At 44.5% G+C, this 14,711-nt stretch overlaps 1 protein-coding gene across 23 annotated transcripts in view; it reads left to right on the top strand.

The window, feature by feature from the left end:
* DOCK9 (dedicator of cytokinesis 9) overlaps positions 1–14,711 on the top strand; it is a 221,118-nt gene that overhangs the window by 192,586 nt on the left and 13,821 nt on the right. For all 23 annotated transcript variants that reach the window (XM_007671952.3, XM_016228430.3, XM_007671924.3 and 20 more), the window contains 4 exons: positions 1,311–1,526; positions 2,245–2,302; positions 4,704–4,810; positions 14,019–14,141. In XM_007671952.3, coding sequence (XP_007670142.2) covers positions 1,311–1,526; positions 2,245–2,302; positions 4,704–4,810; positions 14,019–14,141 — 504 coding nt within the window. The remainder of the gene's footprint in view (positions 1–1,310; positions 1,527–2,244; positions 2,303–4,703; positions 4,811–14,018; positions 14,142–14,711) is intronic.

Below are 14,711 nucleotides of genomic sequence, written 5' to 3'. Positions count from 1 at the left end.
GGGGTCGATGGCAGGATAGGTGAGAACGGGGGTTGGTGAGGAGGTGGACGGTAGAGGAGCGGAGCGTGTGGGGTGGGCAGTGGAAAGAGATAAGGGAGGAGAGGTAGGAGGGGGCAAGGTGATGGAGAGCCTTGAAGCCTAGAGTGAGAAGTTTTTGTTTTGAGCGGAGGTTGTTAGGCAACCAATGGAGGTTTTTAAGAAGGGGAGTGACATGCCCAGAGTGTTTCTGCAGGAAGATGAGCCAGGCAGTGGAGTGAAGAATAGACTGGAGCGGGGAGAGAGAGGAGGAAGGGAGATCAGAGAGCAGGCTGACACAGTAATCTAGCCGGGATATTATGAGAGCCCGTAACAGGAAGATAGCCGTTTGGGTGGAGAGGAAAGGGCGGATCTTGGCTATATTATAAAGGTGAGACTGGCAGGTTTTGGTGATGGATCGGATGTGTGGGGTGAACGAGAGAGATGACTCAAAGACGACACCAAGGTTGCGGGCCCGAGAGACGGGAAGGATGGTCGTACCATTCACGGTGATAAGGAAGTCTGGGAGAGGACAGGGCTTGGGAGGGAAGATGAGGAGCTCAGTTTTGGTCATGAGTTTTAGGTGGCGGGCAGACATCCAGGTAGAGACGTCTTGGAGGCAGGAGGAGATGCGAGCCTGAAGGGAGGGGGAGAGGACGGGGCAGAGATGTAGATCTGTGTGTCATCAGCATAGAGATGATAGTTGAAGCCGTGAGAGCGAATGAGTGCATTGAGGGAGTGAGTGTAGATAGAGAACAGAAGAGGGCCAAGAATTGACCCTTTGGGAACTCCAACAGTTAGAGAATGAGAGGGGGAGGAGGAGCCTGCGAAGGAGCCCGAGAATGACCGGCCAGAGAGATAAGAGGAGAACCAGGAGAGGACGGAGTCCGTGAAGCCAAGGTGAGATAAGGTGTGGAGGAGAAGGGGATGGTCGACACTAGGGAGTGGAGGAACCCTTAGCCTCTAGTCAGTGCTCTGGCACATAGGCATGCTAGCAGAGAAAGAAGCAGTGTGACATAATGGATAGAGCACGGGCCTGGGAGTCAGAAGGGTTCCAATCCCGGCTCTGCCACTTATCTGCTGTGTGACTTTGGGTGAGTCACCTTACTTCTCTGTGCCTCAGTTACCTCGTCTGTAAAGTGGAGATTGAGACTGCGAGCCCCATGTGGGACAGGGACTGAGTCCAACCCAATTTGCTTGTATCCACCCCAGATCTCAGTACAGTGCCTGGCACACAAATGTCATTTATGAATTAAAAAAAAAGTAATTCACATGTCCTCTCACTGTCGTTTCAGCACAGCAGCTTCTCCTCTGAAGTGAAGGATTTGACGAAGCGGATCCGCACCGTCTTAATGGCCACGGCACAAATGAAGGAGCACGAGAATGACCCCGAAATGCTAGTGGATCTCCAGTACAGCCTGGCTAAGTCCTATGCCAGCACTCCAGAGCTCAGGAAGACGTGGCTGGACAGCATGGCAAGAATTCATGTCAAAAATGGGGATCTTTCTGAGGTAACCTCATGCCAGAGACTCTGGGTTTTAGTGGCAGAATGGATTTTATTTCACCTATTCTCCCTTCCCCCTCGGATTTTGAGCCCCCTGTTGGACAAGGACTTTGTCTGATCTACAGAGTTGGGTACCTAGTTAGAGCTTAACAAAGCCCATCATTATTATCCCATGCTTTAATCCAGGGATAACCAGTTTTAGAAATGTACTCTCCAACGGTTCAGAGCTATCTAGATGAGGCATCGGAAAAGCAAGGATCTGATGGAAGCAGTCAGGTAATATTGATACTGCCAAGCTTTACAGGTAATAATCATTTGTAGTGTACTCTCCCAAGTGCATACTACAGTGCTCTGCCCACACTAAACGCTCAATAAAAATAAATACCACTGATGGATTGATTCATTTATGCCAGTATAGGCTGCACTAGGAATTTAGCAGAGATTTTGAAGCCTATGACTTTGGACACGTTTAGCAGGCTGTGGTTTCAGAATAGATGGGTCTGTCCTTTTGACTCCATTTCCATTCTAAAGTTCTAGTTAGCATCTTTGTTACCTTGCCGCCATGCATGTTCCTCTTCGAGTCAAAGATGAAATGGCCTTCAGGGTTTGAAAGCAAGGACTGGCATTTTCAAGTCCTGTACACTTCAGTGTTTCATATTCATCTGTATTATTCCTTGCAACCACATGCTATATAAATGACATTTCTAATGTGTTCTGTTTTACAGGCAGCAATGTGCTATGTACATGTAACAGCTCTGGTGGCTGAATATCTCACCAGAAAAGGTAAGAAGTGATTCTCAGTCTTCGGAGAGGCTGATGGGTGACTCCAGTTTTTCAAGGGGCAAGAACATTCACATTCTCGCCTTCCTATAGTTCCCCTCTGGCCCTTTTGTGATGTTCACTGACTTCCAGTAGGCCTTTTGGCCCTAATTTAGAATGCCACATTTCTAGGAGGATGGCAGTTTTTGAGGGAAAAAAAAATTAAAACTTTTCTATGACTATGCACATTCCTGTGCACATTTTTTTTTTCAATTTGAGTCTGTCCCCTACAAACCGCACGAGTATCCCAGAGGGCTCAATGTGGTGGGATGCTTTGTGCGACTTAGTGGTCCCAGAAGTGAGCATTCCCAGAGAGAGCACCGTCTCCTAACTTAGGGCAATGGGAGATAATAATAAAAATAATAATTGTATTTGTTAAGCTCTTAATATGTGCCTAGCCCTGTTGTAAGCACTGGGGTGAATACAAGGTAATCAGGTTGGACACAGTCCCTGCTCGCATGGGCTCACAGTCTTAATCCCTATTTTACAGATGAGGGAACTGCGGCCCAGTGAAGTGACTTGCCCCAAGTCACACAGCAGACCAGTGGCAGAACTGGGATTAGAACCCTTGAACTTCTGACTCCTAGGCTCATGCTCTATCCATTAGACCACACTGCTTCTCCTGGAGGCAGTGACATTCACTGTCTAGGGGAAAGCACAAGGCCAAATCCATGCCTGGCTGTGATAGAGCTAGTTGATGTGCTTTGCCCACCAAGCTCCCGCTCTGCCCCATCCTGATATGGTTCATCCTGGCTAGCCAGTTTGCCTCTTTGTTGCCCCTTGATTGATCCTGGACCTTGCTATAAGGCCAGAATTGATTAAGTCCAGCGGTTTTCAAGAGCTGACCATCCGCTACTGTTGAAGATGTCACTCGAGGGGGCCAGCGGCCTGCACTTTACAAGAGGAGATTTGGAGGCTCAATTATTTGAAGAGAAGAAACAGTTCTCAATGTCTTATAGCTCTAGCCTGACCGTGAATATTTTCTACCTTCTCGAGTCCCAATAGCTGGAATGTCATCGTAGCATGGAGTTCTTCTCTTCAAGCTTTGCATGGGAGAAGTTGGCTCTCCCTCCAATCCTTTCTCCTTTCTGTGTATTAGGCAAAGAACTTTTAACTAAACGGATTTTAAAACAGTTTAGAATCATTAAAACAACAACTGTGAAGAAAGGTGAATAAGGTGAAAAGTCAGAAATTGGGGGTGGAAAGTAACTGGTAATAATAATTGCGGTATTGTTAAGCGCTTACTAGGTGTCAAGCACTGTTCTAAGTGCTGGAGTAGATACAAGATCATCAGGTCCCACATGGAGCGTACAGTATACGTAGGAGGCAGAACACGTATTGAATCCTCATTTTGCAGATGTGGGAAATGAGGCCCAGAGAACTTAAGTGACATGCCCAAGGTTACAAAGCAGACAAGTGGTGGAATGGCATTCCTTCATTGTCATATTTATTGAGCACTTACAATGTGCAAAGCACTGTACTATGCTTGGGGGTCTACATTTGAAGAACAAACACAATCCCTGCCCACAAGAAGCTCAAAGTTTAGAGGGAGAGACAGACATTAATATACGTGCACACATAAATATTTATTTATGCTGCATTGTACTTTCCAAGCGCTTAGTACAGTGCTCTGTACGTATGACTGAATGAATGAAGAAAGAAATTACAGGTGATATATATGTGCTGTGGGGATGGGAGGGAGGATGAATGAAGGGAGCAAGTCAGGGCAACACAGAAGGGAGTGGGAGAAGAGGAGAGAAGGGCTTGAGAAGGCTTCGTTGAGATGTGCCTTCAATAAGGCTTTGAAGTGGGGGAGAGCAATTATCTGTCTGAGCTGGGATTAGAACCCAGGTCCTCTTAGTCTCAATGAGTTAAAGGAGCAGGGAGGGAAGTAAGAATTGACACTGGCTTCCTCTCTTAAATACGTGCCCGAGACACATGAAAGGCAGTGCTGTGGGCAGGCCACATTGATTTTCACCCCCAGGATTCCAGGGAAATGCCAGGGGGCCGGGACCTTCAGCGGAGCCCATTCCGGCGGCCCGTATGGCTACGGAGGTAAATTATGGGAACAGCGGCATCTGCTCCATCTCCCATGAGGAGCCGCCAACCGGCAGCCGTACTCCAGCTTCACAAGGTGGTCATCCCAGTGCTGCTGGGAGATTCCTGGGGCATTATTCAGAGTTGACTCAGCCCGGCCACTGCAACAAATCTGGGAATGGAAACAAGCACCGAGACCCCGGGTTTGCCCCCGGAGCCACAAAGCTGGAAGGGACCCGGGGAGGCCCCTTGGTCCATCCCTCCACCCTCCTTCAGCCAGCTGATGTTGAAGCTAAATCCCTAAAATGTTCTCTCTTGCATTTCCCAGGCATGTTCAGGCAGGGGTGTTCAGCCTTCAGGGTCATCACCCCAAATATAGATGAAGAGGCCTCGATGATGGAAGACGTCGGGATGCAGGATGTCCATTTTAACGAAGTGAGTGGAAATGTCTCTCGCTAGTGTTTCTTGGTGTTCTGCCCATTTTATATTTATATTCTCCCTTTCGCTATCTGTGGTTGTCCAGCCTACTAAGTCCTGTCTTCCCTGGGAGTAAAAGAAGTCATCAGAGAGATAAAGTCCACCTTTAAAAAATGGAAAGCCAATTTAAACCATTAAATCAGGAGAGCCCTAGTATTCTAAAGTTTCAGGCCATCATGCTTGATTAGACTGTAAATTCCTTGAGGGCAGGGACCACCATCCTCCCTGTCTCAGAAGCCCATAACCTTGACGTTATCTTCGACTCATCGCTCTCATTCAACCCACATATTCAATCTGTCACCAAATCCTGTTGGTTCTGCCTTCACATCTTTTCTTCTCCACCCAAACTGATACCATGTTAATCCAAGCATTTATCTGATCCCACCTTGAATACCGCTGACCTCCCTCCCTCCTGCCTCTCCCGACTCCAGTCCATACTTCATGCTGCTGCCGGGATTCTTTTTCTACAAAAACATCCAGTCCGTGTTTCCTTACTCCTCAAGGAGTTGCCCATCCACCTCCACATCAAACAGAAACTCCTTACTGTCGGCTTTAAAGCCGTCAGTCACCTTGGCCCCTCCTACCTCATCTCGCTCCTCTCCTACTATAACCCTGCACACTTTGCTCCTCTAATGCCATCCTACTGACTGCACTTTGATCTTATCTATCTCGCCACCAACCTCTCATTCGCATTCTGCCTCTGGCTTGGTATGTCCTCTCTCTCCATATCTGACAGGCTCTCTCTCTCCCCACTATCAAAGCCTTATTAAAAGCACATCTCCTCCAAGAGGCCTTCCCCAACTACGTCCTCATTTCCTCTTCTCCCACTCTGTTCTCCGTTGCTCTTGCACTTGGACTTGGACCCCTTATTCATCCCTCCCTCAGCCCCACAGCATTTATGTACATGCCTGTAATGTACTTAGTAATATCTGTCCCCCCCGATCTAGACTTTCAGCTCACTGTGGACAGGGAACGTGGCTACCAGCTCTGTTTATGCCTTTTCTCCCAAGTGCTCAGTACAATGCTCTGCACCAGTAAGCGCTCAATTAATACAATTGATTGATTGATTGCTTTTATTCTCCCAAATGCTAATAAGCACCAGTGATTGGTTAAAATACAGTTGTGAAATTAAAGAACAATTTGAAGAACAAATGAAGGTAACATATAAGACTGTAAGCTCCTTGTGTGCAGAAATCATGTCTTCCAACTGTACTGTACTCTCCCAAGCACTTAGTTCAGTGCTCTGCACACAGTCAGCACTCATAATAAATAACATTGATTTATTGATTGATTAAAAGGGCCTTTAAACTAGTTCTATACCAAAGGTTTAGAAAAACACAAAATTGAGAAATCCCAGTATTGGAAGGGATAGACATGGACAGAAGAGTGGCTAAAAGGCAGGAAACAAAGAGAAACCTAAATGGTTACTTTTCAGGATGGGGAAATAGTGTGGGCTCCCAGAGATCAGTGCTAGGAACAGTTTTGCTTTGCAACTTCATAAACGATATAAAAGAAAAAGGGTGCAATGAAATCTCCAAGCGGGCAAGTAATGCTAAGCTCCTCAGGGCGATGAAAGGCCATGCAGGTGGACATTGCAGGAAGGCCACAGAAAGCTGACTTTCAGCATCACCTAGGGCAAGCCAGTGCACTTAGGGAAAAATAATCCAAGGTCCAGCTAATTAATAGTGAGCTTTGAGCTGTCAGTTCTGACTCAGGATTACAGCCTCAGAATCACTGTCGACTGTTCCTTTGTATCATTGGTCTGATAGAAGCCCAGCAAGCCAGCCAATTGCCGGACACTGTCAGAAAGATAAAACAAACCAAAAGGGCAAATTTTGCTACTGTATCAAACCATGATTCACCTACACTTAAAGTACCACATGCAGTTCTGGTCACCCTGTCTTTTGAAGGATTCACTTGGCCTCAGGGAGATTCAGAGGATGGAAGTGAAGGTCATCAGGGGGTGGAGAAGCCTTTCTATGAGGACAAATGAAAAGGTTTGGGATGATAAAATCTAAAAGGATAGAGGCAGAGGGGATTTGAATCTGTTATCATGTAGGCTGTAAATAGGGAAATATAATAATAATCATTTTTAAAATGTGGTATTTGTTCAGCGGATACTATGTGCCAAACCCTATACTAAGCTCTGGGTACCGTATGAAGTGCTGGCAAACATGAAGTGGTTCACCATAGCTCACCATGCCGGACCTATTGAAGCTGGAAAATGGCAGGATCGAAAACAACGAAATACCCTCAGCAACTTGGGGTCCAAAGTAAAGCTTGAAAATAGTGATCTAGTTGGGTAGGAATCCCCCAACTAACTCTGCAACAGAGCTTAGTATGGAACTTTGAAAACAGAACAGGAAACAGAACTAAAGGTGGAAAATTGTTAATAGAGCCCACTCTGAGAGATAATCGAACTGCAACCTCAGGATATTTTTATCAGTTATTTTTCAGACTGTCTTTATCCTTTTCACCCTTAAAGCATAAAATTAGTAAATCTTTAACCAAGTCCAGAGGGCATGAAATTCTGGAGTGATTAGAATCTGACTGGAAGTGGGATTGTAAATGAGTTGTTCATGTCTTGAGCAGGCAAGAGGATGGAAACTAAGTTGGTGTACAAACAGAGCCAAATAGCCCAAGCGATCATGGTGGTGTAACGTCTCTTAGGAAAATTGCCTTTTCCTGAAAAATCCTGGGTGGGAAACAGTGTCTTTGGGGAAAAGATTATGTGAAGGATAATCCTCTAGTCTGTAAACTCCCTGTGGGCAGGGAATATGTCTACCAACTTTGTTGTTATTGTACTCTCCCAGGCATGCAATACAATGCTTTTATACAGAAATGCTCAATAAATACCACTGATTGATTGATAATTGGTAATTAACCAAATGATGCAGAGTTCCCATGACTGCTAATGTGTTCATTGTCATTCATTTGTAAGTCCTCACATAGGGCTCTTCGAAGTAAGGCAAGGAGATTAAACATGGCACACAATAGGGAGTGCAACTGAATTTCCAGAGATACTAAATTCTGTGGCTCCAGGTTAAGGGAAAGTCTTCTTTAAAGGAAAAGATTTATCCCTAACACTGCATGGAAATAATAGAATGTATTTCTGACCAGTCTGCAAGCTTCATGAGGGCAGGGATCATATCTATTGCACTTTTCCAAGCTCTTAGTCCAGTCCTGTGCCCAGAGTAGACTCAAAGCTCCTTGAGGGTAGGGATCATCATAGTAATAATGGTATTTGTTAAGCACTTACTATGTACCAGGCACTCTACTAATTACTGGGGTGGATACAAGCAAATCAGGCTGGACACAGTCCCTGTCCCATATGGGGCTCACAGTCTCAAACCTCATTTTAAAGATGCGGTAACTGAGGCATAGAGCAGTGAAGCGATTTGCCCAAGGTCACACAGCAGACAAGTGGCAGAGCTGGGATTAGAACCCATGACCTTCTGACTCCCAGGCCTGTGCTGTATCCACTATACCAGTCCTTCTCAGATCGTGTCTAATAATGTTGGTATTTGTTAAGCGCTAACTACGTGCAGAGCACTGTTCTAAGCGCTGGGGTAGATACAGGGTAATCAGGTTGTCCCACGTGAGGCTCACAGTCTTCATCCCCATTTTACAGATGAAGTAACTGAGGCACTGAGAAGTGAGGTGACTTGCCCAGAGTCACACAGCTGACAGGCGGCAGAGCCGGGATTAGAACCTGTGACCTCTGATTCCTAAGCCCATGCTCTTTCCACTGAGCCACGCTGCTTCTCCTGTATCTTCCAAGCACAACTCTGTTTTATTGTGCTCTCCCAAGCACTTAGCATAGTGCTCTGCACATAGTAAGTGCTCAGTAAACACTCTGAGCTAGTGGTAGGACAGTAGGCTTTCTTAGGATGGGTTTCAGCCCCTTTTTAAAGCACGTTTCACCACGCTAAGCATGCTCTCTTATGGGGGGACACAGTTACCCCATGTCTGTGTCACAGCCTCCTTTCATTAAATAATTTCTGCCTGCAAGTCACAATTCTTCATTGTCATTCCATCATGACGATATGTGTGATGCTAATCACATGCAGTCTCTATTCTCTCAGAGCTTATACCTGGAATGAGATTCATTCAATAGTATTTATTGAGCGCTTACTATGTGCAGAGCACTGTACTAAGCGCTTGGAATGAACAAGTCGGCAACAGATAGAGACAGTCCCTGCCGTTTGACGGGCTTACAAATTATCTCCAGGAGAAAGATAGCAATCTGGGTCTCCTTCTGGGCAGGGAATGTGTCTACCAACTCTGTTGTAGTGTCCTCCCCTTGGTGCTTAGTATAGTGCTCTGTACAAAGTAAGTGGTTAATAAATATGATTGATGGACTGATTGATTGGACCTCCACAGCCAGAGTTCTTAGGCACCAGGAACCCTCCCCCTCTCTCCCCACAGTCCACCGCTACCTAAGACCCATTGAAATGGGATGTGGAGAGAAGCCCTTATCTCACGGGAAGGTAAAATTTAGACTATTGGGAAATTGTTTCCAACTATCCAGGCCCCAAGGGAAGCAGAGAGTTGGGACTCTTTTTATGGTATTTATTAAGTGCTTACTATGTGTCAAGCATTCATCTAAGCACTGGGGTTATGATTAATCAGGTCGGAAGCAGTCTCTGTCCCATCTGGGGCTCACAGTCTAAGTAGGAGGGAAAATAAGTATTGAATCCCCAGTTTAGAGTTGAGGAAACTAAGGCACAGAAAAGTTATGTGACTTGCCTGAGGTCCCACAACAGACAAACGGTGGAGCTGGGATTAGAACTCAGGCCCGCTGACTCCCTGTCTCGTATTCTTTCCACTAGGCCACATGTTTCTTTCTGCAGGTGTTCAGTCATTTCATTGTTTAGTAGTCATTTTCTCTGAGTTTGTGATTGAGGGCTGTTGGATTTTTATATGCAGTGAATTTTCCTATCTCTTTTTCTACCCTACCTTAGAAAACGAGCTCTTTGAGAACCAGGGATTGTGTTTTGTAACCTCCCAGGTTCTTAATGCTGAGTTTGACCTGGAGAAAGAACTCAATAGTCACTTGCAGTGATGGTGATAATGAGGACAGGTATAAAAAAGGATAGAAGAACAATGGAAAAAAACTGAAGGACTGCTTTCATCAGGCACATTTTACAGCTTCAGTGAGAGGCCAGCAAGATTGGTGCTTGGGGCAAAGGGATGCCTTTTTGAGCAAAATGCAGTGATTCTCCCTATAAAACACCCCCTGTGTGCCCAACCTCCCTGTGGAAGTGTCAATATAGAGGAAAAAGGGATGGACAGACCAAGGTGGCAGAATCTGTTAGAGTAATAGGGTCCTGGAGCATTGTGAGATGGCCAGTAGTGACTGAGTGGTGGTCAAGAGCCAAGGGTTGCTTATGCCAAGTTACCTCATGTTACCTAACAATTGTAATTGGCCTTATGGTGGTGCTTCTCACACTGGAATGGTCTCAGAAATTGTTGCCTAATAATAACTGTGGTATTTGTTAAGCACTTTATGTGCCAGGCATTATATTACTATGTTCCAGGCTGGGGTGGATACAAACAAGTTGGGTTGGACACAGTCCTGGTCCGACAAGGGGCACATAGCCTCAATCCTCATTATACAGATGATGTAAAGAGGCATAGAAAAGTGAAGGGACTTGCCCAAGGCCACGCAGCAGACAAGTGGCAGGGGGGGAATTAGAACCCATGACTTTCTGACTCCCAGGCCCATGCTCTATCCACTTTGCTTAGTGAAGAAATGCATTAAAGGAGAGGAAAGGACTCATTCCCTCTTTCCGGTTTCTCACTGACTAAGCTGATAGGGAAGAGTGGTCTCTATCTAAAACCTGTGAGGTAGGAGAACATAGTACTAATTTCATCCACATGAGTATTCATTGTGTGCAGAGCACTTTGGTGAATCTAGAGCACCAATAGGCACTTTGGAGCATATAAAGAAAGTAGAAGGCCCAGATACCTTCCCTTGAGGGATTTTACAGTCCCAGAGGCAGAGTTCATGGGATGGATAAAATAGAATCAATCCATCAGTGGCACTGAGCATTACTGTGGCAGAGCAGATTGGAGGAGGGATGTTGTGAAGTTAGAACCCACAAGATTCGGTGACTGAATATGCAAGTTGAAGAAGAGATAAGTCAAGGACGTAATGACATGGTTAAAGGCTGGTGAGTCAGGGAATATGGTATTGTTGGCATCGGTGTAGAGCAAGTCATAGAAGAACGTTTAGGATGTCGCATTTGAAGTGGGCAGGGGGCACTGAGGGAGTAAGTTCGAAGGTGGGAGGAATTGCAAGACAACAGAGAAGGTGAGGGGTTGGGGCTGGAGAGTAGCCTGAGGAATAATCCCCCTAGAGATGGTAATCGAAGCCACAGGAGTGATTGTGTACTTCCGGGGAGCAGGTGTCAATTGCGATTAGAAAGAGACAGCCCTTTAGACCAATTGAATGGACTTACCAAGGTCCTGTAGGTTGTGAGCTCCTTGTGGGCAGGAATCACAGCTACCAACTCTATTGTATCGTACTTTCCCAAGTGCTTAGGACAATGCTGTGCATTCAGTAAGTGCTCCATAATTGCCATCGATTTACTGGTGTCCTAGGACTGATCAGTCAAGGCATAAAAGATATGAGAGTCAAGGCAAGCATTCATCCTGTCTTTGAGGCCACTGCAATAGGTGAAACATCTTTACGGGTAGAGGTGGGTTGAGTGAATGTGCTTCAGGTAATAAATTGTGGTGAAGATGCTAATGATGTAAGGCTGATTTAAGAGTCCAGTGCATCTGAACAAGTAGATATTTCCTAGGTTGTACTAATTACACGACAAGGGTACTTTCCAACTGCACGAAATGGATTTTATGGTTTTGCATAAAGCTATTAAAATGTTGTTCCTTACAGTTCCCTGCACTTGCCTGCAATTAAGCAGTAAAAAAGAATACTAATTTAAATATTAAACAAGGTGATAAAGCCATCAGACTTTATGCTTGAAAGCATTTAAACCCATCTCTGTTTGATCACTGAAAGCACAAGTTCCACTGCGTTGCCAGGATTGTTTCCTGTTTGGGAAGAAAATGATCTCAGAAAAACCTGGGCCACAAATGGTCTTACTGCAGAGTGTCTTTGTCTCAAGTTTCCATTCTTCATTTTTCTTCCCAGGACTTATACCCACAATATTTTAATTCAGTTAATCAATGGTATTTGCTGAGCGCTTACTGGGAACAGAGTATTTTACTATGTGCTTTGGAAAGTACAGTACAATAGAGTTGATATACATGAATGCTGCCCACAAGGTGCTTACAAGGTCCCCGGGGGAGAAAGACATTAAAAGAAATTACAGATAGGCAAACTAGAGTGCTTAGGGCTAGAGTAAGAATTCAGAGTTCATAAGGAGTATAAAGCCAAGTGAGTAAGAGAGAGAGTAGAGGAAATAAGGGCCTAGTCAAGGAAGGACTCTTGGAGGAGTTGTCGACTTTAGGAGGGTTTTGAAGGTGGGAAGAGTGGTGAACTGTCAGATATAAAGTGGGAGGGAGTTCCAGGCCCAAATGAGGACATGGGCGAGGAATCGGCTGAGTGCCTTAAAGCCGATGAAAAGGAGTTTCTGTTTGATGGTTGGGCAGCCATTGGAGGTTTTCGAGGAGTGGGGAGATATGGGCTAAACGGTTTTTTCAGAAAACGATCCAGGCAGGACAGTGAAATATGGACTGGAGAGGGTGGCAGGGAGGTTGTTGCAGTAGTTCAGATGGGATATGACAAGTGCTTGGACCAAAGAGATAGCAGTCCAGGTGGAATGGAAAAGGTAAATTCTAAGTGTTTTGGGGATAGAACTGTCAGGATTTGGTGAGAGACTGAATGTGTGAGTTCAAAGACAGAGAGAAAAGTAGAGGGTAATGGCAAGATTGCAGACTTTTGAAACAGGAATGATGGTGTTGGTGGCTGCGGTGATAGTAAAGTTGGAAGGAGGAGAGGACTTGGGGAAGATGAGTTCTGTTTTAGATGTGTTAAATTTAAGGTGTCAGCAGACCATCCGTGTAGAGCTGTCTTGAAGGCAGGAGGAAATATAAGACTGCAGAGGAGAGAGACTGGACCATTTAGTTGCTAAGATTTGACCATTTATTTATCTTTTTCCATCTTTTGTTGTTTGGCATTCATAATGCTAAGACTAATTTGGCAGTTGCATTTACAGTGAGGACTAGAATCAGAAATGCGTGTGAATTTTCAGAACTTGTATTACAGCGCACGAGCCAGATTCTTTCCTCTTAGCCCAGAACATAGCACATATCTTCCATATTCTCTGAACATTTGAAGAGAACTATACTGACTGCTGCCTGTCCATCCAGATTGGGTCACTCTGAACAGCTTCTTCCTTTCACTGAAATCACATCCCTCCTGCCCATTGGCCCTCTTGATCAGAGTTGGTTAAACAGGGAAAAGATTGTGTCTCTCTGCCTCACAGACTTGTCAATCCCTACAGACAGGAAGTGAACATTCTTAATAATTAATAATAATAACTGTGATATTTAACGCTTCATATGTGCCAAGGGAAAATCAGGTCTCCCGTGTTGCAGTAGAAGGTATTGAATCCCCATTTTGCAGATGAGGGAACTGAGGCACAAAGAAGTGAAGTGACTTGCCCAAGGTCACACAGGAGGTAAGTGGCAGAGCCGGGAGTAGAATTTAGGTCCTCTTGACTCCCAGGCCTGTGCTCTTTCCACTAGACCATCCTGCTTCACCCAAGTCCTGTAGAGAGGGAAGGGAGTGATGTAATGGCCTGAAAAGAATGGTCCTTATCTAAAACTGAGTCCCGTTTACTGGGAGCTGTAGAATTTGGTCACACCTAGTAGACACTGAAAGAAAATGGCAGGCTTGCTTTTAGTTAATGTTTTGACTTGCCTCTGGTTTGGGTTGATCAGGCCCAAGTCTCCTTGTGTCCAGTCAGCCACTAAATTTGAACTCTGTAGACAGCCAAATTGATTCAATTATGATTTTAGATTATTTTTTTAAATGCTCAATTCTGGTTTGTCTTTAGACCCTGTATTGACCAACAATACAGGCTTATCCTGGGTAGTTTTAGCCTTAACTTATTCTGTTGAAGTTATTTTCCAGCTGTAGAGAAATAAGTAAAACTTTTTAAAAAGTGCATTTTCTTGTGTCTCCTCCAAACAGGATGTGTTGATGGAATTGCTAGAGCAGTGTGCAGATGGGCTCTGGAAAGCTGAGCGCTATGAACTGATTGCCGACATCTATAAACTTATCATTCCCATTTATGAAAAACGCAGAGATTTTGAGGTATATGATTTTGGATTTTCTGTTTTTGTGAGCACTAAACCAGGAAACTCCCTTTCAAATCTACCAGCTTGTCGTTTGAATGTTCTAAATACATTTAAACCCAATAATAATCTGCATTCTTACAAGTGAAAAGTTAATTCAATTCAAAAATGAATTACAAATTTTTCATTTTTGACTGTCTTTAACTTTGAGGAACATGACAACAGGCGAAATGGATTGCTTAAGATTTGTTTGTTATATTCAGTTTTCATAGAGGAGTTATTCATTTATGCAAACCATGGCCATTATTATTGACATTACTTTCCAAGTTACTTTATGCTTCTAAAATGGGAATTCATTTTGTGAATGTTTTAGAAAAGTTTTAATACTAATGGGTTTCAGAAAACTGAAATGAACCTCTTCATTATGGGATATCAGTTTTCCCTTTGGAAAGCGCCCAGTATCTCATTTTAGATTTAGCTTGTTTCTTTTGCCTGAGGGATTTTATCTTTGAAAGAGCTTCAAGTCTGCAAAATCCCTGTGAATTCATCTGAGAATAACTCCTTCATGATTTAAATGAAAGCTAAAAAA

This window comes from Ornithorhynchus anatinus, chromosome 10 (assembly GCF_004115215.2).
Source record: "Ornithorhynchus anatinus isolate Pmale09 chromosome 10, mOrnAna1.pri.v4, whole genome shotgun sequence".
NCBI classification, from domain to species: domain Eukaryota; kingdom Metazoa; phylum Chordata; class Mammalia; order Monotremata; family Ornithorhynchidae; genus Ornithorhynchus; species Ornithorhynchus anatinus.
Note: the sequence above shows the minus strand (reverse complement) of the source record. Positions and strands in the feature narration are given on the sequence as shown.